Raw genomic sequence first — 26,344 nt, forward strand, 5'->3', positions numbered from 1 at the left:
ACCAACATTGTGGGAAGTGTATTGGTTGCCACCTTGTTTTTGGGTGCAATTCGAGGTATTGAATAATTTCCGTTAGCTCGACTGGATAACGTCTTTACTTCTACATTATAGTGCTGTGGTAATGCACTCTAGGAATTTACACAGCGATGTTTCGGTGTTTAAAACCCGATCCGGTCATAGCAATACTAATACGCCATTATTTCATTAGAAGCAAAATAAATTCTGGAAATAACCATCAAGTTTCGCATCCACGCCTCAAATGGTTCCTTTAAATTCATTTATCGCGAAGTGGCATCTTTTGTCCTGGGAGTTCGCTGGTTGGAAAGACAGGAAATACGTTCCGCGGAGCTTTGTGGGAGTTGTATTTCTCTCAGCCACACGTTGGCGTCCAAAATGCGGAAGGAAGTCTTCCATTGTAAACTACAAATCCCATGAAGCAGGAGCAAATGGAAAACAGGCGGGTCATGTGATGCCCAAAATGGCTTCGCTGTGTCAGAGGCAGCTGAGTTCGATGGGCGAAGGGAGCTTGTGAGGCGGCCTGGCCGGCAGGCAGGCAGGCAGAAATTGTGTGGCCATGCAGAAAATCAAGTCTCTGATGACCCGACAGGTAGTGGGGCGGGAAGACGGGAGGCCTCCATTCGCTAAAGCGAGGTTAGGAAAGATGCAGTTGGAAGCGATTCCTGCGGAAGAGAGCAGGATAGAATAGGCAGTACGAGGATCTAGGGATGTGTTTCGCAAGGCCGGAATTCCCATCATTAAAAGGGAAGCCTTGAACGGAGGTGGCATTTTGAATGAGAAGAATAGCTACAATCATCTGTTACATACAGGAAAAAACAAACAAACAAAAAACAGTGCGATCTGTTGTAGATAAGACACAATTTAGCGTGTGTTTCTTCAGAAAGGAGTTCAATAAAGTAGATTTTACACATTCGTAAATACGCATAGGATTGCAGCCTTGTTGATGTTGTGTGATGCCCTTTGGAAGGTACGGATTTGCTGCTTGAGGTGTGAGTAGGAAAAGAAGAATGGGACTCCATAGCCCAAAAAGAGAGATTTAAGCGTTTTTGAGATGTGGGTGATTCTTTGGGCTCCATTTATCTTTACAATTCTAGCTAATACCTTTTCAACTAGTAGCTATTTTCTTTCAACAAGAATGTAAGTGGATGGGAATGAATTATTATTATTATTATTATTTTGAATCAATGTTTACTCCTGGCAACTGCCTGGACAAGTCCCTGAAGTTTTCTTGGCAAGATTTTAGAAGTGGGTTGCCATTGCCTGCTTCCTGGGGCTGAGAGTGTGTGACTGGCCCAAGGTCACCCAGCTGGCTTTGTGCTTGAGGTGGGATTAGAACTCACAGTCTCCCACTTTCTAGTTTTTTGCCTTAATCACTACACCAAACTGGCTATTATTAATATTAATATTACTTAAGGGAGGGAGCTTTGATGCCTGAATGAAAAAGATATACAAAGAAGGTTTCCTGGACTATCTTCTGGGTAGTCAGTAATTTATTTCCATGATTATTCATTCAGGAACGGAAGGACTCCAGATGCGTTGTAGGATTGAACTGTGGCTGTTCAGGCTGAGCTTGTTTCTCCAGCTTAAATCCTCTTTGTGAGGAAATGGTGTCAGAATGTAGTGACCACTTAGACTTGGCACCTTTTCTCATAATATTTGATGATAGAAAGGTTACTAAAATATATGTAAATAAAGATGATTGGAGGAATTGGTGAATGCAAAGTGTATGTTTTAGGTTTGAGAGGAACATTGCAGGGGCAACAGTAGAGATTATTGGTCTGAAAATGGCCCAGATGTTTGTTTGAGAGACTATTACAAGTTATTAATGGCTTTTTTATGCTATTTTGATGAGGACAGTAAAAAAAATCTATTTGAAATTGAATATTCCAAAGATTGTTATCTCATATTCTGTTCTTTTCTTTAAGGAAACAATGTTAGACATTTAGTTTCAAAGGTCTATGTGCCTTTTTTCTGTGTGATTCAACAGGCAGTGTTGCAATCTTGCTCTGGAATAGATTTTAAGATTGGGTAAATAATGTGATGATCTTCAGAATGTTTGGGTTACAACATCCATTAATTCCAATCCATAGATTGTAGTGAAGGATTATAATGGAAACGTTAAAAAATGTCCATCCTTTTATTATACAATAAACATCTGTTACGGGTTCTTCAGCTATTTGTAGCTGGGAAAATCTTGTTCATGAGAATAGCTGAAGTTTTCTGAGGTTTGATTTTCAAATACATGTGCCTCATATAGAACTAGTTAAAGCAGTCATATATTCATTAATACATAAGTGTTGTTTAATTGTTGTGGGTGCAGAAAGTGATATAACTAATTTTTTCCTCCAAGGGTCTTAAAAGTCCTCAGGAGAGTATTCATGATTTGAGCCCCCTTGAGAACTTCAGAATTCCAAGCAAGGTAGGGCTGACTACAGTTTTACAAAGTACTGTATGATTTTAAAATTTCTTTCACCTTCTGTTTTGTACTTGTTTTCAGTCACATCTATTTGTATTCCATCCAACTGCCATGGCAGGGCAAAGAAGTCATCATCCCTTTTCAAGTTCTATTAATGACATTAGCATTTATGACAGGGGGTGAGGTCTTTAGCAACGTGTCAGCCTTTTCCTTTCCATTCTGCAATAGCACTGGGTAGGATGTGAGTATTGTGGTAGCCACTCTCCTGTTCTATATAACTGGATGTATCTCTGCTTATTACTATGGCTTAATATTTCCTGGCACCAGGGATCCTATGGGCAGTGTTTAATTTATAAAAGTACTTCAGGCAAATCTCAATGTGCTTTATGAGTCTTACTGCTATTGATGTCAGAGTTCCCACTATTTTAGAATCTACAGTGATAGATTCATTGTTTGCAGCCAATTTCATAGTAACTGTATTGTCGTAGTAATTTCAATTACAATTTCAGTTACAATTTCATAGTAACTGTATAGCCTCTTATGCTACCCCCCTCCGCAGGGAGGCAGGACCCATTCGATTGGTCCGCCCCCGGCGACTGATGGACCCGGTAGGGTTTCAGAAGGAACTGGGGGTTATATCTGGTGATCTGCTGCATGGTCCAGCGGAGGCCCTAGCTGCAGCCTGGAATAGGGAGGCGGCTGGGACCTTGGACAGGATCATACCTGTGCGGCCTCTCTTGTCCCATCGAACCCAGCACTCCCCGTGGTTTACGGAGGAGTTGAGGGTTCTGAAGAGGATTAAGAGATGCCTAGAGCACCGCTGGAGGAAGACAAAGACTGAATTTGACTGAACACAGGTTAGAGCCGCTATTAAGGCCTGCCTTGTAGTGATAAAAGTGGCGAAGTGTCAATACTTCTCCACTGTTATTGCGTCCGCAGAATGCCACCCGATGGCCCTGTTTAAGATCACTCGATCCCTTTTGGGGAAGGTGGGTTCGGTGACCCACCTACAGGGCCATGCAGAGGAATTTGCTGAGCATCTTCAGGACAAAATCGCTCGGATCCACTCCAAGTTAGACTCCAGGCGTGAGGCTTGGTCTGGAGAGATACCAGGGGAATGTGCTTACCCAGTTATCTGGGAGCAGTTTGATCCTGTTGGACCTGAGGAAGTGGACAGGATCCTACGGACAGTAAATGCCACCACATGTAGACCCGTGCCCCTCCTGGCTGGTAAAAGCAGCCCAGGAGGTGACGTGGTTGGGTCTATGCGATGGTTAATACATGCCTGGGAGAGAGGGTGTTCCTGGCTGCCTTTAAAGAGGCGTTGGTGCACTCCCTCCTCAAGAAGCCATAGCTGGACCCTACTGCTCTGGACAATTTTTGTCCAGTCTCCCACCTTCCCTTTTATGGGGAAGGTGGTTGAGAAAGTGGTGGCTTTGCAGCTCCAGAGGGTCCTAGAGGAAATGGATTATCTGGACTCCTTTCAGTAAAGGTTTCAGGCCCGGTTATGGGACAGAAACGGCATTGTTCGCACTTATGGATGATCTCTGGTGGGAGTGGGATGGAGTCAGTGCATCCATCCTTGCTCTCCTTGATCTCTCAGCGGCTTTCGATACCATCGACCATGGTATCCTTTTGGGGTGGCTCAGGGAGTTGGGGTGGGTGGCGTGGTCTTGCTCTGGTTCGCCTCCTTCCTCCAGGGGCAGTCCCAGTCGGTGGTGATAAGGAGCGAGAGGTCCAACCCTCGGCCCCTCCTTTGTGGGGTGCCGCAGGGTTCAGTACTCTCTCCACTCCTTTTCAACATCTACATGAAACCACTGGGTGAGATCATCCGTCACCATGGGATGAGCTATGCTGATGATACTCAGTTGTATATCTCCATTCCGGGTGAAGTAAGTGACACTGTGACTGCCTTCTCTGAGTGTCTGGGGACGGTAGGAGTCTGGATGGGGAACAACAGGCTTCAACTGAACCCTGGTAAGACGGAGTGGCTGTGGGTTAATGGTTTTTCCATATCTGGGACATTAATATCTCTTGTTCTGGATGGGGTTGCACTGCCCCAGACAGACCTGGTGCGTAATCTGGGGTCCGCCTGGAATCACGGCTCCTGCTTGAAGAGCAGGCGGCAGCCGTGGCCAGGAGAACCTTTGCGCAGCTACGTGCTGTGCACCAGTTACACCCTTTCCTGGAACGGGAGGTCCTTTGAATAGTCACTCACACCCTTGTTATTTCTCATATAGACTATTGCAATGCACTCTACACAGGGCTACCCTTGAAAAGTATTCGGAAGCTTTGGCTGGTCCAGAATGCAGCCGCGTGAGCTGCTTTTGGTGCCCCCAGAAGGGCACACGTAACACCGCTGCTGCGCGAGCTGCATTGGGTACCAGATTGCTTCCGGGTCCAATTCAAGATGTTGGTTATCACCTTTAAAGCCCTAAATGGCATGGGGCCAGGTTACCTGAGGGGCCGCCTCTTCCCCATTACATCAGCCCGTCCCACCCGATCGTGCAGAGAGGGCATGCTGCGGACCCCGTCTCTAAGACAACATTTGGCGGGGTCCAGGAAGCTGGCCTTCTCTGCAGTGGTGCCCACCCTATGGAACGTGCTGCCCCGAGAGGTGACATTGGCCCCATTGCTCCTGGCCTTTCAGAGGAGTCTGAAGACCTGGTTCTGCCTCCTCACTTGGGGCAGAGAGGGGAATAGATCTACATGGGGATGGCTGCTATAGACCATTCCTCCCGCACTTGGACTGCTTTAGATTCTTTTGCCACTTGGACTTTTTTATTTTTTATTCTTATTTATATTATTTATTATTGTAATTTTATATTGTGGATTTTATTATTGTTGTTTTAATTGATTACTGTAAACCTCCCAGAGCCCCCCGATGGGAGGAGATGGGCGGGGACAAATCAGATAAATAAATAAATAAATCAACTGAACTCTGCATATGTTAAATTGAAGTGAAGGATGGGTTTAAGTGGGGCAGAGGGGATGATGTAGAGTTGCTGAGCAACCATGAATTCTGTTACTGCTTTTGGGTTCACAGGAATTTTTAGAAGATATTTGTGTATTTCTCAGTTTAGATGGATTCTGTTTTGTCCTCCCTATTTCTTTTTATATCCTTGCACATTCTCTGTGGTATATAATTTTTGGCAGCCATACCAAAAAAACCCTCACAGAGTATTTTGACCTTTCTTGATGCATCATGCATGCCATGGAAGAAGTTTCCATAGTAACTTAAAATAATGCATATTTAACCACCAAGCAGCCCTTCTGAATTTATCGATTTTTTGTGGATTGTTGTAAAAATGAATTTATGTCATGAAGTGCAGGATCATGGTGTCATGAAAAGATATGAATTAAATCATCTTTAAATGTCTTATTTTGGGATAGGGTATAAATAATGATTGTGTAGGGATGGTGATTCTCAATAAATATAGAACCTCACAGAAAGTAGGCCAAGAAAAAGCAAAAATGGTTGGAAGTTTTTATATTTTGGCTCCTCAATTGGAAAGCAGATCTTTTTTTTCTTTTTGCTAATTCTGGAAAGATTACATTGTTGGAACAGTTATGTTGATCAAATAAAGGGCAATGATGTCCCATTGATCCAAAGAAGTTCATAATATGCATAAATGGGCATTGAAAATTTTGAAATATTTTACTTATTTATATTGCTGGTATAATTAAGACTGGTTCTGGATATGAAAGTTACAGGTGCATTTAAAAAAATACCTGTTGAAAATGGTTAGTAAAGACATGGCTATATATTGTGTTTCATTGGTTTCTGTGGCTGATTGTAATGACTGTATTCAAGTATGCTATAAATCCTTGTTCTAAATATACCTTCCCTGACCTATACTTTCCAGTTCTACAACACAACTGTGGCGTTAGCTGGTGTGGTGAGTGGCTGATCCAGATATTCTTTTTGACATTAAAATGTTGAAGGGCCTCCATTGAAAGTTATGGTTTATTTAGCTTGATACAAAATAGTTGGAAATTAAATGTAGCAGAGGAAATAGAAGTGAAAGGGCCATTGTACAAGTCCCCTTCCCTCCCCAGTTCTGTGTTCAGTCAGATTGGGATATTGACAGGTATGTTCCAGTGTGACTCTTCAGTAAGAGAGTGAATTCCATTTAATTTGTGGTTCGGTCATTCTTGCAGTAGACCCTTAAAATTGCAGTCTGGCATGCCAGGAATGGGAATTCATCCTCCTCCTCCATCAGCAGAAGTTTCTGTCCAAATGCAGATGAGATATAAGAATATGTATTGTTGTATTTATATTTGATTAATTAGGTTGTGATCCTTCACCTTTGAAGTTTATATTCATTTTGAGATAATGGCAGACTGTGCTCTTTCCCTTCCAATTATGCCAGAATATTACATAAGCTTTATTGCACATTACAGTAAGTTAACAGTAATGCATGCACTATATATTCGAAGTATGTCAGTAAGCTGGCTGAGGAAATAAATTCTGGAAAGCATCTGAAGCTTCACTTCAGGTTTCTTTTTCATACTAATTAGGAATATAGTTTGAGTAGTTGGCCTCCATTAATCATTAATTTTGTTAAAGGGAATGCTTGGGAAAACAAAAATTGATTTCCAGATTTAAAGGCATTGCTTTCTTTTTCAGTATTAATCTCAGAATTTCATAACTTTTGTTGTAAAATATTCTGGTAATCACCATCATGATGGCAGAAGTAAAAAAGTATATTTTTTTGATTTGGTGGTTTTTGACAGCTTTTTCTGCTAGTGATTTACACCAGAATTTTTCAGACAGTGATTCACAGGGTGCTTCCTAGGGTTTTTCAAGAACTTGATGGGGTTCACTCAGATGCAGCCACTTTTCTATCACTAGGGTTCCAGGAACTTTAAAAAAAAAAACTAAGATGTTCCACAGCCTGAAAAACTGTAATGGGCTGTGAGAATAATCTTGGGAGACAGGAGGAAGAGCTGCAGCCTAGACAGTAAAGGTAATGTTAGTACTCATGGGTTTGGTTTCTTGTCTGGATTACCTCAAAGGGCTGACAGAAAGTTTGAAAACCTTTGATTTATATAGTGCTTATTAATTAAGAAACAACATTGCTCCAAAAGAAAACACATTAATTTATATTGTTAGATTAAGGAATTAATGTGATTATCTGTTGGATCTCTTTGGAGAAATCAAGAAGGGTGCAAATAATACACCCTGAAAGAATTAACCAGTTGTAGATTAACAACCTATTGTAGATTAACAATTCTCTTTAGACCTTTCTCAGTAGTGTTCTTTTCTTGGCCAAAATGTGCAGACATTGCTATTCCAGATGACGTTACTCATTTTCCAGGGATTAGACTGCTAGTTATTGCTGTTGGCAAAAAGCCTCATGAATTCTTGTATTTAGCAAGAATGACTACTGTCAACACAGTCCACTAATGACTTCTGACACCGTTGTCTGCTTGTCCTTAATACCTAAAACTAAAGAAAGGAATTGTTAATTTTTTCAGCAGCCTCTCAGTGGGGAACTTATGTTGGTAAGAATCCTGGAGCCTGCTAATTAAGTGTTTACAAAGCTCAGCAAAATCAGAGGTAACACTAAATCATAATAGGGTTTTGTTGGGTTCCTCACCTGTGAGGAAGATAATATGCTGAGCAGGAACAGCCTAGTTAGAAAGCTGAAGAACGAGTTGCTTCCTTGTTTGTGTGCTGAGATCACCAGATAAAATTTATTAGGCTGAAGGCTTACAATGCTGTTTTTAGTTTCAGCATGAGCAGATCAGAAGGCAACACAGCCATTATCCTGTTTTGAGTTAGATGTGTAAGTTAATTTAGAAATAAGTGGCAAGCCAACACAGAATTGCTTATATTCCACTAACTTGGAGGTACATGCAATATCCTGACAATACTCAGGATGTATTATCGCAGTTCACTGCAACATAATACGAAACCACTACCAATCTATGAATTGCTACTTTCATATGTACCCACAACAGGGTAGATATCACCACCTCATATGTTCTGGTAAATGTACACCTTTAATCACCATGCCCATATTCATCTCCAGATATGATTAGTTCACCTTTGTTCAAATCTATTCCATCCTTCCCCTTTCTTTTACTTTTACAAATATATTTTCTGTCTGTTGGTCTTTCTGTCTTTCATTAATTCATCCTCTTTAAATAATAATAGTGATGATGATGATTTATTAAACTTGTATACTGCCTGACTCTCAAGCTGCAATCTTCACGCACCCTGGTTATCAATAGAAAGGTCCCATTAATATTGATCTTTATTGGCTGTCACAGTTTTGCGCTATGGATGCTTTTGCATAAAAGGACATCAGCAGAATTCCCTTCCCTAACCGTAAGGCTGTAATACTGATCAGTTGTGACACATTTGAGCTAATATGCTAAACGTACAGCAACACCAGTTTTCTTCCAGCATGTTCAAACTACTGTATGCAAGCTAGGATAAATTGATTTTTTAAAAATAGTATTTCCGACCATTCCAATCATGGGTGTATATATTTTATTAATAGCTCAGTTAAAGCCAGTATGGTTATTTTGGATGATATGTCAGCTGATTTAAAAGTGACAGATGGCTGCCAACAGAATGCAGTTTCCTTTCCCTGATCACTGTTAAAATGTTGTGCAGGTGTAGTATTTGTAAAATAAGTTTAGTTTATAGAAATACACAGTCATAAGAGGATTTTCATTCTCTCGGAACTTTTCTTGATATATTAGAAGTTTCTGAAATTGAACTTTCTAAAAAAGATTCAGCTGCAGCACTGCAGCTTTTAGTGTTTTGTTTTAGAATCACAGCATTAAAATTGCTATTAAAAACTGTAATTTCAAAGGTATTCCTCAAGATGGTAGTTTAATAAAACTTAAGAGGATGGCTAGAGTGTGTAGAGCAGTGTTTCTCAACCATGGCAACTTTAAGATGTGTGGACTTCAACTCCCAGAATTCTGAGAGTAGAAGTCCACACATCTTAAAGTTGCCAAGGTTGAGAAGCACTGGTGTAGAGAGAATTTGATGGAGTACTTCTGTGTAATCCTAAAAGTACGGTTGTGCTTAAAAAAAGGATTGATCAGTGCATGAGCTGGCAATGTCATTTCTTTCAGTGAATATGTTTTCTTTTCAACCTGTGTGGTGTAGTTGGATCAAAAGTTGTTCCACATGATTCCATTAAGTTCCTGTAAAATACCTCTTGAATTGCTAAAGTGCATGTATTTGTTCTCATGGAAAAGATTCCAATTTATGTTTTCAAAGTGGAATGGCCATTTCTCAGTTATTTCCCGCACAATATACTCCATCTTACTTCCATATGTCAGAATAGAGCAGGGAAAGCTAAAGGCCACACTAAATTGGTTGCCAACTTCCATTCCAGCTTCCCAGTGATAACTCTGTCATATTTTGTCTTTATTCCCCATACTGAAGTTTCACTGTATGATTGCTGATTTCAGTCTGTCTGTGATTAGTTTCTCTTTGGATATGTTACAAATTAGTTATGGAAGTAGAAAGCAATTCAAAGAATGAACATAGTAGCTTTTAGAACAATCTGAGTAGTGTTTTATGCAAATGTATTGTGATAATTGTAATTAAAAGTATAAAAACCATACATACTTTTATTACAAAGCTTATTTAATATTCAGGTACAGTTAATTAAATCCAAGAAGTAGAACTATTATTCTATTTTCAGGTACTTTATGCAGTTTTGTAAAATTCAGGATGATAAATGAGACATCTATCCTGTAAATGTATTAGAATAATAAACATATTGTTGAAAGTTGTGGATACACACACACATATACACACATACATACATGAATTTGGATGTAGTTGCAATCCACATAATGATTGTTTTGGGAGTATTTAAGCAAGTTTGTACCATATTCTACTAGAGCTATTTTGCAATTAAAATGGCTGCATTTACACAACCTACTAAGCCAAAACCAAGCAACAAACTGCATTATAGTTTACTGTGTTTTGTGAAACAGCTCAGTGTAAAGTCTGACAGCTATATATGGAGGCCAGGCGTTAGACTGTTAGACATGTTTTAAATTTTAGAAAGTTGCCTTAGGCTAGAGTAAATGGGCAAGGTTGTTTCTGGAAAGCTTTGCAGATGTCAGCTTTGAGCATTTGAACCTTGGAAGATTTAAAAGGGACCCACAACATCTCTACTGTCTATATGGTTAGCAGAGATGGGGGAAGTTCACATAGTGTACCAGCTGAGTTGAAAGATGGTGACACTTGGGCAAAAGACTGTGTGAACAAACCAGTATCTTACTGATTTGAATAAACACACAAATCTCTCTTTGCAATATATATGAAACCCCTTCTAAGGCTTGCCTTACCTATGCTTTTTATAAAGTAAATTGATTTGGTGATGCACCATTTTCTGTCATGTGTTGAAGGAAGAACTTAGAGAGCTCCGGGAACAACCAACTGATCCTCAGGTCCAGCAGGAAATAATTAACAGCATTGAAGAAATCTATTTTTCCAATGATTCCTTTGATATTGTTAAGTATGAGTTGGAGGTAAGAACTTTGAACTGGAATAACAGTATATTTAGAAAGATTTTTTTTCCTGATAATATACTTTGATCTTCACTGCTCTGTCTTTTTCACTGCCATTAAAAGAGAAGTATCTTTTCTTGTTTTAGTAACCTGATCCAAAGTCATATTCATTAGCCTTTCAAGAAATGTGCTTGTTAGTTGGATTTTGTGTCTATTTTTAAAATGGATTTTATTTGTGCTTTATGTGTAGAAGCTGCCACCTATTCTTAGTCTTCAGGAACTGGAAGAGTATAGAGACAAGCTAAAGCAACAGCAAGCAGCTGTAAGTAGAAAGTATTTTCTCTTTCTTCCCTGCTCATTTTAGTGATTTCCGTAACCCTCATTACTTTTCTTCTCAGAACAGTGATATGACCTTGAAAACATGTTAAGGTATTTCAGTGAAGACTCAGAAATTATAATTAAGATGGTCATATTTCACTTGCTGCTGTTCTTTTATTTATTTCTTTATTATTGCTTTTGTTTGTTGTATGCACTGTTTTGCTTACCACTTACTCTCTTTCTGTTACAAGGAGAGAGTTGAAACTACGGAGAGGGAGGCTACAGTTAGGGTAGATTACTTATCCCCTCTGGATGAATTGGACTACAACATTCCCAGCCTTTTGCCATTGGCCATGGTGCCATGGACTGATGGGTATTAAAGTTCAAACTACCTAGATGACAGTAGGCTTCTTAACCCCGTTATAACTCTATGGAACAGTATAGACTTTGCCTTTAGAAGGCCACAGTTCAATCTCTGGCGTGTCCAATTGAAAGCATCTGAGAGATATCTTTTGTCAAAGACATTGGAGTATTGTTGCCAATGCTAAATAGACCAACAGCCCCACTAATTGTAGGGTAACCTTTCAAAGATGGCCTCTGGCCACCAAAAGTTGCCCATGCCTGGCTTGACTTGTTGTGGTGGATTTCAGAGCTGTTGCTCCTTCCCAAAAGAGAGGGGGCACATTCCAGAGAGATAAAAGATTGCATAGTCCGGGTTCTGCTGGTGGGAAAGTTAAGAGGTTCAAGGTAACTCCGCCTTAGAGCCATTGCTGAATATTTACCCATAGGTCAGTTAGAGTACCTTTAGTCTGGCAAGATTCAGTTTTATGGCAAGAGCAATAAAGAACTAGAGTTGGAAATCCAGTTCAGAGTGGTTCTTCACCTGTTCCCCTGACACTTGCTTGCTGAGCAGTCTGATTGATATTAATTAACCAGAAATTGATATTTACCAGCAGTTTGGTTGATATTAATTAACGAGCAGTGCTGGTATCTAAACTGTATTTTGAGTTTTGCAAATGAGTTTACAATCGTTCCTAGTCAACAATTATTTTGCTGGTCTGCTAAGAGTCTAGAAGTCAATAATTGAGTGTATACTAAGCCTATTAACCACAGTTTGAATACACACAGCTGGCTGAGCTGACACAGCACCCTAAACCCAAACCAAAGGAACAACATTAGTTTAGCATAATGTGCGAATCCAGTCTGTGTTTCCATGGTAGCTGTGAAGAAGCTGATATAATTAGCAGAGATTCAAAGATAATTTAGCTTCTTAGCAGGCTTCCAAGTTTTATGCATGTCAAAGGGAGAGATGGGGAGTGGTCCCTTCATTTGTCATCTTGTTCACCTGCTTGCATAGGATTATTTGTGGCTACAAATTAGCCGTTAAACATAAAGCTATTTTATGTAGGAAGTAGGTGTTGGGAGTCCTGCTTTCGTTAGGAAGCACATCATAATCTGGATGATATGGACAAATATACAAATATTCAAAAATTTGAAGGAGTCATTGGCATATAATTACTTCCTTCTCCCTCCCAGTATACTAGCTATGGTTGAATAATAAAGAAAAGAAGCTAGTTTTGCTCATTGCTTGCAAAGCACAATTTCACGTATACTGGAACTCGTAATGGAAAAAAGACAAGAGTTTATTAAACAGGAAAACAATGTTTTAATTTTAATTTACTAGTGGTAATACTGCATTCTGTAATCTTGCCCTTTGGAGAACATATTCCTTTTTATAAAAATGCAGATTTATTTCCATCTTCTTTATACATGAATCATATTATAATTATGACATACTGCATGAGCTATATTTAACTTGTACCATGTAGCTCCCTTAATTTTTATTCAAGTATGTTCTTCAGTTTGCAGTAGGGTGGAAGGTTAATGTCAATTCTACTTCTGATTTTTGATGAAAACCTGTAATTTTTAATATTTTTTGTAAAGTATGGCCATCTTGTAGCGTGTTTATAACTTTTATCTGCATTTATTTTAAAGTGGAATAAAATAAAGTGGAATAAACATTGTATCATTGACCTTAAATGTTTCCCCTAAAGGTATCTAAAAAAGTTGCAGACTTGATCCTTGAGAAGCAGCCTGCATATGTCAAGGTAAGATAGCAAGTTTCATGCTTTTTGTCTTTTCATTGCAAGGTGGCTGGTATCTATCAGGGGTTGTAGCCCTTTGGAATATTCTTTATCACCCCAGCATATCTTTGTCTTCTTCATGGGGAGTTGGGTATACTTTTGACCACCCACTGGGCTGCTTATCTTCTAAGAAAATATTAGTCATTCTGAAGGCTGGTACTTTGCTTTGTAGCTTTCCAGCTTCTCATTTAGGTTTTTTTTTTAAATTAACAAACTCTGAAAATAATTAGGGTGAAACTGGTAGCCTGACTGGAACCAAGGAGGTACCTGAAGGCACTCTGGTGATTCTAGGTACCACATTATTTACCCTTGTTGTTGTTGGGTTTTTTTGCTTTAAGGCCTCTTTGGCTACTGCATATAATTGTCATTTAAGCAATTCAGTAGTTTTCATTTGAAAGAAAGGAGCCCATCAGTCTAGATGAAGGACCAAGAGAGTTGCTTGAGTGAACCTTTCTTCTTGTGAGCATCCAGATGCATATTTATCTTCCAATGAATCATTATCATTCCCATTCCCATCACCATTTTCATATCATATCCAAAGTTTCTTTGTTGCTTTCCAAAGCAGTTTGATCATAGCTTGGAAAACATGGGTGTCACTGTCAAAGAATTGCATATTTCATGTTCAGTACTAGTGGTGTATTTAATTGAACTCTTGACCCAGACCATGAGCAATTCAGCTTTCAGTCCTGTGACCATAAACATCAGTGCCAAATAATGTTGATTGCTTGGGGGCATGTTGTGCTTTGTATAATTTTGTTCTATGTTCCTCTCTTTCTGATCAGCTCCCCATAGTACAAACCCAATATTACTCTTATTTGAATAGTTGCTGCAAACATTGGTCCTTTAGATACTTGCCATAGGGCAAACATAGACTCCAACTTACAATGCATTTTCTTTAATGGCAAATCTATACGTTGAAGAATTTTGTTCAAAGGAGCAGCTACAATTCTTGTCAGAATTAGTTTGGCGACAAGATGTAATGCATATCTAGTGTAAGTTATCTTTGTGGAAGTAATGGATTCCAACACTGTCTTACATTTGATCATTATCATGGTTTACTTGAATATTTAAGGGTTCTTACTTTTTTTTTGCTATAAAATGTATGAGAGCATTGCTTTTTGATCAATGGTTCTATTTCCTTGGAAAACTAAATAGACTTTATTACATTTCTGTAGGAACTTGAAAGAGTTACATCATTGCAGACAAGCCTTCAGTTAGCTGCTGTTATTTGCACAAACGGAAGACGGTACTGTATGGTATATTTTTAAATTAAAGTTAATTGATTTAGAGAATAAGGCAGTAACCGTTTTAAAAAGCTTCATAGTTGCTTTATTGTTTTTGTTTTGTCTCATTTATAACAGTACAACAGAAGTAAAGATATCCTGGCTATAAGATATTGCTGGCCTATATCTCCAGCATTCCAATTCAGCATGGCCAATATTGAGTATTGGGAATTGTATGAGGGTTGAATGAAGAGTAATGCCTCCACTTCCATATCTTTAGTTTAAATAGGGATAATTTAATGAATGAAATAGGAAAATAATTCTTTAAGTGATCTCTTTTGTTACCGACATTTACTTCTCTATATGATCACCACCATCTGCTATGCATTTCTGCCATGATGGACAAGATTCTTAAAGGCATCATGAAAGAACTCCACATTTTGTCTCTTCAACCAAGTCCTGACAGTCCTTTCCACATCTTCATTTGAGTCAAACAGATGTCCATGAAAGTAGTTCTTCAATTTTGGGAAAAGGCAAAAGTTGTACTGCCAGATCTGGATGGTATGGCCGATGGGGTAAGACAGTGAGACCCAATTTTGCAATTGCTTCTTGGGTGGCTTGTGAGGTCTCATGCCTAGGATTGTCATGTTGCAGCAACAGTTTCTTCTGCTTAATCATTGTTTCAAAGTTTTAAATATTGCAGTGGAGCACTCTGATAGTGGTACCAGGTTCAAGGAAATCCATGTATCCCCAAAACCATCTGTCAAAATTTGGGAACACACAAACCGTGCCCCCAAAAACTGTAACTATGAGTCGTCCTGCCAAACTGGGTTTTTAATTTTTTCTCACAAGTTTGTGATGATATTCCATAGATTGAGGCTTTGTTTCTAGGTCATACTGATTAGCCCATATTTTATTGGCTGTCTGTGAAGAAATTCCTCAACTTTATAACTTGTAACATGACAACAATTGCGGGAAATTTCAGCTCCTGAAACTTTCATTTCTGCCATCAGCATGCAAGGAATCCATCTTGCAGAACCTTCCAATATTGAAGGACATCAATAAATTTCCCTTTGAGTAATTCACTGATTGTCCTTAAGCAGTTCATCAACTTTTGTCATGTCAAACTAGTCAGTTGCTGTCAGAGGTCATGCACTTCATTCTTGATCACACAAATCAGTTCTTTCCAGTTTACCATCTTTGTATATTTTTGGACCAGCAATGCACCTCACTCATGTCAACACAAACACCCCCATTAACAACTTGCATTTGGTGGTGAATTGCAGTTGGAGGGACCCCCTTGGCAGTCAAAGAATCAACCACTGCTCATTGCTTAAAGGGCCCTGGGAAGTACTCACTGCAAGCCTCCATTTCATGATCAGTAGCAACACAGCCTTTTCTCACAGCAACTTTCTACCAACTAAGGTGAAAGAATGGATGCTAAAAAAACAGGCTGGAGCTTCTACTGCATCAGTACTGTCATTTGTTGGTGGCTTACATTGGAGATACTACTTTTCATTCAACCCAAATAATTAAAACCTTCAACCTTGCATATATAATTTTGTTCTTTGCTAGACTTTATTTGCACAGCACGCGAAGCCATCATATTGATGGGCCTAGCATGACATCTGAGCTCAGACTGTAGGTAGTTAAGAAGAAAATATTGCTTGTCAAATGTATGGACATATATTATTGTAATTGAATCTTTTTTTCCCTAACGTTTGGATTTTATTTGGCTGAACTCTGTATTAACCTCTGATTTGAAGATTTTAAGGCTAGTGCAGCATGACTTAAGTTTTTGGTAAAAGCTGTGATTTCATTAAAACAAGAACATTTTCTGCAGGCATCTGAATACAGCCAAGGAGGGCTTTACTCAAGCCAGCTTGGGTCTACTTGCAAATCAACGGAAACGCCAGTTACTGGTGGGGCTGCTAAAATCTCTGAGAACAATAAAAACCCTGGTATGAGCAGAACATATAATTGTCAAAATTATATCTTAATCTTAGTGCCACATACAGTAACCCCTTTCTCGTTTAATTTTTAGCAACAGACTGATGTGCGTTTAAGTGAAATGTTGGAGGTAAGCAAATGCAAGCATAGGATGTAATTAAGGTTGAAATAATATTACTTCATCCTCCTATACATTCCAAAGATATTAGAGTAGATTTCTTGGTGCTGTCCAGATGTACTGGGACTGCAGCTCCCAGAATTCACAGCAAGTAAGGCCATTGCCTATATAAGCTGCTGAAAACTTGTGTAGCTCCTTTTACAAGGGAGGCAAAGTCCATGTCTTGACTGCACTATCTTCAGCTGTGGGAAGATGTTTGCTCTAAAGTGAAGCAGGCCAGGAAAAGCAGAAAAATATCCAAATTTGGGGCAACTTTGAACACATTTGAAATTTTGAAAGGGTGTCATGGACATTCTCCCAAAATGGTTGTCTTCTCCACTGGTCACCACTAACTTTGGCTGAATATTGCAGGGGATGTGTTGCCTGTCTCCTTTGGCATAGCTCATTCCAAGCTTCAATGAGCATTGTTGGAGAACGTGGGCATGCTCTTGCCAAAGCCAGAAGAGGCTTTTACCTAGAGACAGCATCTTGCAATAATCTTTTCTGGCTGTAGCAAGTAGCAGGGAGTGATTTGGACAAAGTTTGCTGTCAACGCAAATCGTGATGTGTTTTTGCTTTGATGAAGAAATCACATTGCCTCCATGGAGCCATTCTCTTCATCCAAGTGAATCTATATTATCCTGCATTGGCCTGAAGACTGCAGTGCCATGCAGAAGAGCCAGTCATGTTTCATGATTTGCACTGCTGAAAGAATAACAGCCATAACTCCTCTCGTACCCCCCACTGCTTTTTTTAAATATGTGTTTGATTTCTTACAGGAGGAAGATTATCCAGGGGCTATACAACTGTGCCTGGAATGCCAGAAGGCAGCTAGCACTTTCAAACACTACAGTTGCATAAGGTAACACCACAGGCATTTTTAAAGCTTATTCTATATTTGAATTGAATAGGGTGAACAAAGAGACATAGAGATGTTTCAGAGAATTGCTAGCTACTTTGAATTTACCTGGCTTTGGCTTTAGGGATTAATTTTCTAGTTAGAATAAAGAGATTGGTATGGGTTCATATTTAACCTTTTAAGTTGCACTTTAATAAAGTTTCTGAGATGCAAGTAGTGGCTGCTAACTGTGACAGTGCACCTGAGTCTTAAGGGGCTTAGTTGTTATGCAACATAGTACTTCAGTTCCAACATTAACTGATTGTCTTGTTCTGAAGGCTGTAAAGTCCCTGCTGCATAAAGACTATATTTGCAATGCTAAGCATACATCTGATGGGGGCATAGTCTTGGATTAATATGCATAGAGTTGTGCTGTGTGGTAAAAATACTTAGGCCTGCTTTGCACATGATGCTAGGCCAAAATGTGATTTATTTGTTTTTGGCGTGACGTATTGTGTAAACCCAGTCCCTGGCTTGTTTGCTTGCCTGCTTATTTATAATGTTCATATGGCCACCCAACTGAAACACTGTGATTCTGGGTAACGTGCAATAAACCAAGGAACAGATAAAAAAACCAAAGTAAACAATTCCATTTAAAATAGGATAGGCAATCAGGGACTCTACACACCTTCAGGTAGGAACTCTCCTTGGGACTGGAGCTAGGATAATTAAAGAGCCAATTTTTAGTATGTTTCAAAAGGCCAACAGAGTTGAGACCAGTCATCTTTCAGGGAAGAGATGGTTCTAAGGGGCAGGTGCTGCTTTGGAAAGGGTATGCTTCCTAGGTCCATCAGATGGTATTATTTCAAAGAAGGGGCCTCAAGCATGCGCATCCTATCAGTCCTATTAGAGTGTGATGGGCAGATAGTATTTGACAAAGGCGGTCCTGCAAATAACCTGGTCCTGTGCCATGCAGGGTTTTATAGATGATAATCAACACCTTGAATTGCACCTGGAAGCCTATCAGGAGCCAGTGCAACTTGTGAAGTAGTGGTATTTGGGCTTACCAAAGTATGCCCATAACTACTTGCACCACTGCATTCTGGACCAACTGTAGCTTCTGGATGGTCTTCAAGGGTAGCCCTGTATGCATATAGCACATTGCAGTAGTCCAACTGGCAGGTGACTACTGAATGAGTGACAGTGATCAGGGTTCCCAATCCAGGAATGGGCACGATTGGCACACAAACTGAAGTTGTGCAAAAGTCTTCTGGGCTGTAGCTGCTACCTACTCTTTGAGCAGGAGCTGTGAATCCAGGAAAAACCCCAGCTGCACACTGCGTTTAAATGGGAAAGTGTGACCCCATCCAGACATAAGATCCATAGCCACTTGGTCTTGGTAGGATTGAGCTGAAGTCTGTTCTTCCCTATCCAGATCCTCACAGCCTCCAGAGACTGTGACAGATCCTTGACAGTTTCATTTGATCAGCCAGGAATGGAGGTATACGACTGAGTATCATCAGTACTGTGAGATATATTGTAGTCTGGATGCTTTGAGAGATTTTGGAATTTTAATACTGCAGTTGGACAAGATGTGCAAGAATGCATGTGCTAACATTGGTCTAAGATTTTGATGATTGTGCATAAAGAATTAGATACAACCCTGATGGAAAAGCCCCCTTCCATAGGTCTTTCACCTGTCTGTATTTTATATTTCTTTCTTTACTAAGGATGCTTGAGAATTTTGCTAAGTCTGTATTGTTAATCCAATCTTATTTCTACTTTTTCTACTAAATATTTCCATTTTATGCTTCCTCAAATTTTGTGATAAAGTTGCTGTCAAAAATTTGTAGATTGTGTGTAAAAAGGGGGTACGTTAGAGTCCTAGAAATGTGCATTTTAGAAGGAATGTTGTAATATTTTCCAGAAAAAATAAAATTAAAAATAAGAAATGTCCTGATGGTAGGCGGCAGTATTGCAACCGAAACTCTCCCCACGACCCGAGTTCGATCTCAGCGGAAGCTGGATTCTTGGGTAGCCGGCTCAGGTGGACTCAGCCTTCCATCCTTCCGAGGTCGGTAAAATGAGTACCCAGCTCGCTGGGGAAGGTGACGACTGGGGAAGGCAATGGCAAACCATCCTGCTATAGTCTGCCAAGAAAACGTCGTGAAAGTGGCATTTCCCCAAAGGGTCAGACATGACTCGTTGCTTGCACAGGGGACCTTTCACCTTTCACTTTCACCTGAATTCTGAGGAATATATATTGATGCAGAAATGGATTTATGAATGAATACATGTGAAACGGACATAGATCTGTCAATCCATATGTTTAACCACCTTTTTGTTTTTGTCTTAAAAAAGGGGGCACTTTATACAAATATACTGGCATTTAATTAACCATCTCTAAGCATTTTTAATGCACTGTAATTCCCAAAGAAATACTTACATATACAGTTGTGTTTTCTTTCACATATTAAATTTCTATCTCAACCTTATTACTTTTCCTCAACAAACTGGTGCTGCTTCCTCTTGATTATTTTCCAGCAAATAGAGACTAAAATAAATTGGAGTCTTAATTTGCCTTAATTGTTTGAACAAATGAATGCCACAAGTGAATGGTTTTGGCATATTTAATTACATCGTTGAAAGGCCAAATTATTATTCTGAGAACAATTGTATCTTATTTACTGCATGTTAGGGATTTGAGTTATGAACCATAGATTTCCATCAGTTAACTTCGGTAGGAATAAGATGGATTTGTGGCACAGTTTTTCTTTCAAATACATGATGTTATTTTTTAAAAAAGCAGACACAGTCAGCTCTAGATGGAAGTATAAGCTCAATATGGAAAAAAATAGAGGACTTGTCACCTGCTTTTCTCTTCGGTTGCTCCTGGTTGTATTTTCCCCCCTCTGTGAGGAATGAATTTGACGATAGGCATTTGGCATTTGAAAAAGCGTCCTGTCTGAGTGAATGGATACCTCTTTCTATACTTGAATTATGTCCAGTAGCAGAGGCTGAATGTATCTTTTGTGGTTTCTCAGTAGGGTCTGTGTGACGGCATGTGAGATCAGGAAGATGATGATAATTCCTACAAGATGTTAGCAATAACTGTGTTTCTTCCCAGATTTTCTAAAAAAACTTTCCTGCTAATAGCTTTTTTGAAATAGTTAATTGTTTTTTATAAATACGTTTTCATTTTGCATTGTTTTCAATTGTTTTATGCTTTGCTATTTTCCTGTTTTATGCACCAGTACATTTTATACAGGGCAATTTTATACTGGTTCTAATTTTATCCATATCTTATTTTATCTCTACTTAGGTTTGATTTGCCTATTATATATGTATATATTATATTTTTACAGTATAGCTTTGATTCTACTTATTATCCTGGCTTTTAGCATCTACTAAAGCCAGGTGGGTGACCTTGGGCCAGTCATCCTGTCTCAGCCCTAGGAAGAAGGCAGTGGCAAACCACTTCTGACAAACCTTTCCAAGAAAACTGCAGGGACTTGTCCAGGCAGTCTTTGAGAATTGGACACGATTGAACAGATTAAAAAAAAAAAAGCCTTAACCATATCATGATTGGTGTTATATGTTTGTCCCTCCTCATATTACTTTTCATATTGTATTTTTCTATGCTGGTCTTTGACTGTAATAAAGTTTAGGTTCAGTAGACTACCTCAGTGTACACAGTTGGGCAATTTTAAGTTTCTTTCTTATGCTTTCTTGTTTTCCTGGACTGAGATCATGTTAATGGACCCGCATGTCTTCTCCAAGGTCATCTCTGTGCTCCTCTACATCAAAAAGTTATTTAGCTTTTGATGGACCTCTGTTTAGAAAGAGAAAGAATCCCTTGAATTGAGATTAACTCCTATGACTCCATGGACACATCCATGTAGTTTTCTTAGCAGCAAGATGGAACTGGTGGGGCATTGTCTTTTCTGATTTGTTTTTTCAACTTTCCAGTCTAGTCTACAGCCCTGGGGTTTCTGATGGTCTCTCATCTAAATAGGTGTAACTCTCCTTAGCTTTTTTGGAATGATCCAGTTTGGGCTAGGTGCTGTCACCTGCTGTGGTAGATCTTTGTCAATGCTATGAAATTAGTGATTCCTGAATTTTGAAGTTTATATGGTTGGCTGATTGCGTACTTCCACCTCCTTATTTGATTTATCCAAATTGCACTGTTTCCACTTCAAAGGATAAAAATGATTATCGTTCCCTCCAGCCATCATTGGGTGTTTTTAGCACAAAATATATTGTGCATAATATATTTTAGAAGAATGATCTTGAAAAGATCTATGAAACTAAACTGTATCAAAACATTCATCTTAATTTGAAACATAACTTTTTGGCTTAATTTTAGACACTCTAATGTTTGACTTCATTCTTTTGCAGTGAATTGAATTCAAAATTGCAGGACACTTTGGAGCAAATTGAGGTGAGAATTCAATGCCTGATCTGAACAGAGTTTAGCCGATTATAAATAGCTTCAATCATTAAATGATAAAAGTTCTCTTATAAGAGCAATCTTGCTGGATCAGACCAAAGCCCTATCTATTCCAACATTCTGTTCCCACAGAAGTTAATCAGATGCTCAAAAGATACTCACAAGCAGGATGCAGGGTTATCAGCTCTTTCCCACTATTGTCCAGTGTTTCTCAACCTCAGCAACTTTAAGATGTGTGGACTTCAACTCCCAGAATTCCCCAGCCAGCAAGGTTAAATTTGCTGAGATTGAGAAACACTGGTATAGGCATTTGGGTTAATAGCTTTAAGATCCAGAAATTTGTCAAATTGCAATTTAAAGCTTGGTGGCTGTCACCACATCTTGTAGCAAAGACTTCCACCGTTTCATTATTGGTAAGTACTGTCAGCCCAGGAACTTTACACACTATTTAGATACATTGTATAATCCCTAATTCTGTTATGATGAAACTTCCCTATAAACCTCCCTATCCACTTTCCCCACAACATACATAATTTACATGTCTTTATCATAACCCATACTAGCATTTTAAATTAAACACTAAAGCTGTTAGCTCATGAGGAATTAATCATTTCCATAGTCTATTTAGCTGATTTCTGCTTTTTTCAAGCTTTACAATATTCTTTTTCCTGGAGTGCATTTACAGTACTCAATATTCCAAAAGTAAGTTCCTAATACGTTTGTTTGAAGGCGTTTTGCTTTATCGTGAACAAATAATGTCTCAGTTTGAATTGTAGGGTTTTTTTCATATTTCCTTTTGCTAAATATTCAGATTTTCACTTTACAGGAGCAGTTAGATGTTGCACTTTCCAAAATATGCAAGAACTTTGACATCAACCATTATACCAAGGTGCAACAGGCATACAGACTACTTGGAAAAACACAGGTTAGCATTCTCTTGTTGAAATTGCATCCTGATATGCAGTAGACTACCTTGTCTCTTTATTTGGGATTGTGGTTTTGTAGAAAATAAATACCTTGTGTATAAATCCAATCTAATCAACCAGTTAGATAAACCAAGCCTATCAGTAAGGACTGTCAATACAAATACATACAAATACATATATATACATGTATACATATACATATGGTCCTGTAGCTTGGTGGCTATCCAGATCCATAGAAGCAGGGGTCTACCACACTAGACACCACCCAAAGTGCAGACTGTGCAGAGAGGCCTCAGATACAATCCAACACGTAGTGGCAGGATGTAAGATGCAGGCAGGAACAGCATACACTGAATGGCACAACCAAGTAGCTGGCATTGTGTACAGTAACATCTGCATAGTGTATGGGCTAGACCCTCCCAAGTCCAGATGGGAGATTCCACAGAAAGTCATGGAGAATGACAGGGCTAAGATCCTGTGGGACTTCCAGATCCAGACAGACAGGCAGGTACTGGCCAATCAACCAGACATCATGGTAGTAGACAAGGACCAGAAGATGGCGGTGGTGATAGATGTAGTGGTGCCAAGTGACAGCAACATCAGGAAGAAGGAGTATGAGAACCTGGAGAAGTACCAGGGCCTTAAAGAGGATCTAGAGAGGATGTGGAAAGTGAAGGCCAAAGTGGTCCCAGTGATGGTAAGAACACTCGGGGCTGTGACTCCTAAGCCGGAAGGGTGGTTCCAACAGATCCCAGGAACATCATCAGAGCTCTCTGTCCAGAAGAGTGCAGTGCTAGGAACAGATAAGATACTGTACAGAGCCCTCAAACTCCCAGGCCTCTGGTAGAGGACCTGAGATTGAGGAAGACATATACCACCCATAGGGTTGAGAAGGGAATTTTTAAATTTTATATATAGGGCCTAGGATAAAAAAATATAGCACAGTTGAAGGAGAATTGAGTCTTGGAGACTAGAAACCTCATTAGTGTCTTCATTCACAGCCTGTTTCTACCACCCCAAATCAATTTGAAAATATGTGCATACTTGTTTTTGAAAAGAGCTAACTTTGCATTTAATGTTTCCTGGAGAAACAAATTAGAATGATAAATGATTATGGCATAGGCTCAGAATGTTAATGTAAGATGAGCAAAATATATCTGTTTGCCTTATTTCAATAGTGTCTTCTTTCATGGTTTATCTCTGTTTTGCCCTACAATTGTAAATTTCCGTGGAGGAAAAAAATACAGTTTTGAAACATTCAGTTACTAGTTTCTGATGCTACTATTCATGAATGAAATAATTGGGAGTGCTTAAGATGTTTTGGAGAGATTAAACCAATCACATGGACATTTTGAAGTCTTTATAGAGGTGGGGGCAAAAAATGACTCTTATCTCTGATTTTGGGGATGCCATTATTATTTACTTCTGTGAAAGAAACTTAAGAACAGAAATGGGCAAACTATTGACCTTCAACTCTCATTTGAATCTGAAGAGATACAGATTATCCACCTTGCTGTAATGGATGGGAAAGTTCACTATGGAGTCCTTGGTGCTCTCTGAGCTTGGTTGTTTGTTTGCAGACATTTCATTACCCAACTAGGTAACATCATCAGTGTGAATGAGTGCGGGGTTTGCTCCCTGTTTATATACATTAGCTTGCTCTGCCGGTTTTGGTGGCAGTGTGGTTTTGTCCTTGGTAGTTCCTTGATTAGGGTATTGTTTTCTGCCTGATCGTTCGTCTACTTACACTGATAATGGTGCCTAGTTATCTAGTTGGGTAACGAAACATCTGCAAACAAATGACCAAGCTCAGAGAGCACCAAGGACTGCACAGTTCAACCCTGAGCTACAAATACCCTCTTCTATTGAAGGTTCACTTTATTGGAGCTGCAGGGTGTCCAAATAGAATTGGGGAACTAAATTTTTATATGATGCCTCTAAATCCTCCCTCTTCTTTATTCAGACAGCAATGGACCAACTGCATATGCACTTTACTCAAGCCATTCACAACACAGTATTCCAAGTTGTCCTTGGATATGTTGAATTGTGTGCAGGAAACACTGACACCAAATTTCAGAAGCTTCAGTACAAGGATCTTTGCACAGTATGTAGTTCTACAGTGGCTTTGAAACATTTGATGTTTGTATATGCTGTTGTGCCTACCAATTCATTTAAAAAGCAACCTTTTGAAATTAAGCCCACATTTAATTTTGGAAAAAAACATATTTCGTAACAGTAGGAAGTATGGTCAGATGGATGGATAAATTGAAAAGCTATGCAGTCAGATTTATTTAGTTTATTTATTTAAATAATTTGTAAAGCATTTCTCAGCCTAATGACTCTGGGCAGCTAGCAATACAGACAACATAAAATAGAGCAAAATTCTGTAATTTAATAACACGTCTGTCTGTCTCATGCAGATGGGATGGTTAAGGATTTCAAAAAGAGGACGCCCAACCCCCTCACCAGAATAAAAACAATGCAAAGCAATATAATGCAATGTGACCAAGGCCCATAGCAAAATTCTCCCATAATAAATCATAAAATGTCTTAACCAACATCTTGGCCCCACTGCCTGAGAGAAAAATCAGGACTTCAAGGCTTTCCAGAATGCTAGCAGAGCCAAGGCCATCAGAATTTCTGGGAGCAGGCTGTTTTCACAGGGCAGTTTGTTAATACAGGACTCAGGTGGAGTATACCAAGAAATCCCTGGGCTATAGGTTAGACTGGGAAGCTGAAAAAAATAAATTCCCGAAAAGCAGCAATGGGACAGTCAGCAAAAGGAAGTCTTTAAATTTTAGAAGTGTTTGCATATGGAACCTGAGACTCTTCGCTTAATTAACTACAATCATTCAGATTTAATGGGGAATGACTATTTTATGATATAAATCAACTCTTAACAGCATTTATTTTAAAAGCCTGGGGAAAATTTGTATATACTGTACCTAGCTTGTTTGGGACATTTAAAATAGATATTTTTCTTTAAAAGAATGTCCTATGTTCTTAATTTAAGTAAGCTAATTGACAGGGTAGGAAAAGTCCTTCAGATTTTAAGTGCTAGTACACCTTGACTTTTCAAGCTAATGGTGTATTTAAAGCTGGCTAATTGCTGTAGTAGCAACAATCCATGAGTGTCTTTGGAAATGTATGCCACTTAATAAATACAAGAGTAACTAATGTTTTATGCCTAATGGCTACTGGTCTGTTTTGTTTTGTTGTCGAAAAAGAATTGTTTTTTAGAATTTGCAGTCCATTTTAGAATTTGAAGCCTGAAAAGATACCTGTGCATGGTTTTAAAAAAAGGCGATGGGGTTGGGTGCCTTCTTTTTGAAATCTTTAACTGTTCTATCTGTATGAGACAGGCAAATGTGTTATTAAATAACAGAATTATATATGCTGCTGGTTGTTTTT

At 39.0% G+C, this 26,344-nt stretch overlaps 1 protein-coding gene across 3 annotated transcripts in view; it reads left to right on the forward strand.

Moving 5' to 3' along the window:
* Nucleotides 1–458: 458 nt before the first annotated feature.
* Nucleotides 459–26,344, forward strand: part of VPS50 (VPS50 subunit of EARP/GARPII complex) — a 72,287-nt gene continuing 46,401 nt past the window's right edge. The window contains exons 1-12 of one of the 3 annotated variants that reach the window (XM_063303634.1): nt 459–607; nt 2,369–2,437; nt 10,826–10,948; nt 11,178–11,249; nt 13,300–13,353; nt 14,565–14,635; nt 16,456–16,573; nt 16,657–16,692; nt 17,499–17,581; nt 21,956–21,998; nt 22,834–22,932; nt 24,897–25,037. In XM_063303634.1, the coding sequence (XP_063159704.1) occupies nt 575–607; nt 2,369–2,437; nt 10,826–10,948; nt 11,178–11,249; nt 13,300–13,353; nt 14,565–14,635; nt 16,456–16,573; nt 16,657–16,692; nt 17,499–17,581; nt 21,956–21,998; nt 22,834–22,932; nt 24,897–25,037 (942 nt within the window). In that variant the 5' untranslated portion in view covers nt 459–574. Of the gene's footprint in view, nt 608–866; nt 986–2,368; nt 2,438–10,825; nt 10,949–11,177; nt 11,250–13,299; nt 13,354–14,564; nt 14,636–14,979; nt 15,188–16,455; nt 16,574–16,656; nt 16,693–17,498; nt 17,582–21,955; nt 21,999–22,833; nt 22,933–24,896; nt 25,038–26,344 lie in introns of those variants that run through there. The other 2 variants (XM_063303635.1, XM_063303636.1) reach the window with 2 other exon arrangements.

Source organism: Candoia aspera, chromosome 4 (genome assembly GCF_035149785.1).
Source record: "Candoia aspera isolate rCanAsp1 chromosome 4, rCanAsp1.hap2, whole genome shotgun sequence".
Taxonomy (NCBI): Eukaryota; Metazoa; Chordata; class Lepidosauria; order Squamata; family Boidae; genus Candoia; species Candoia aspera.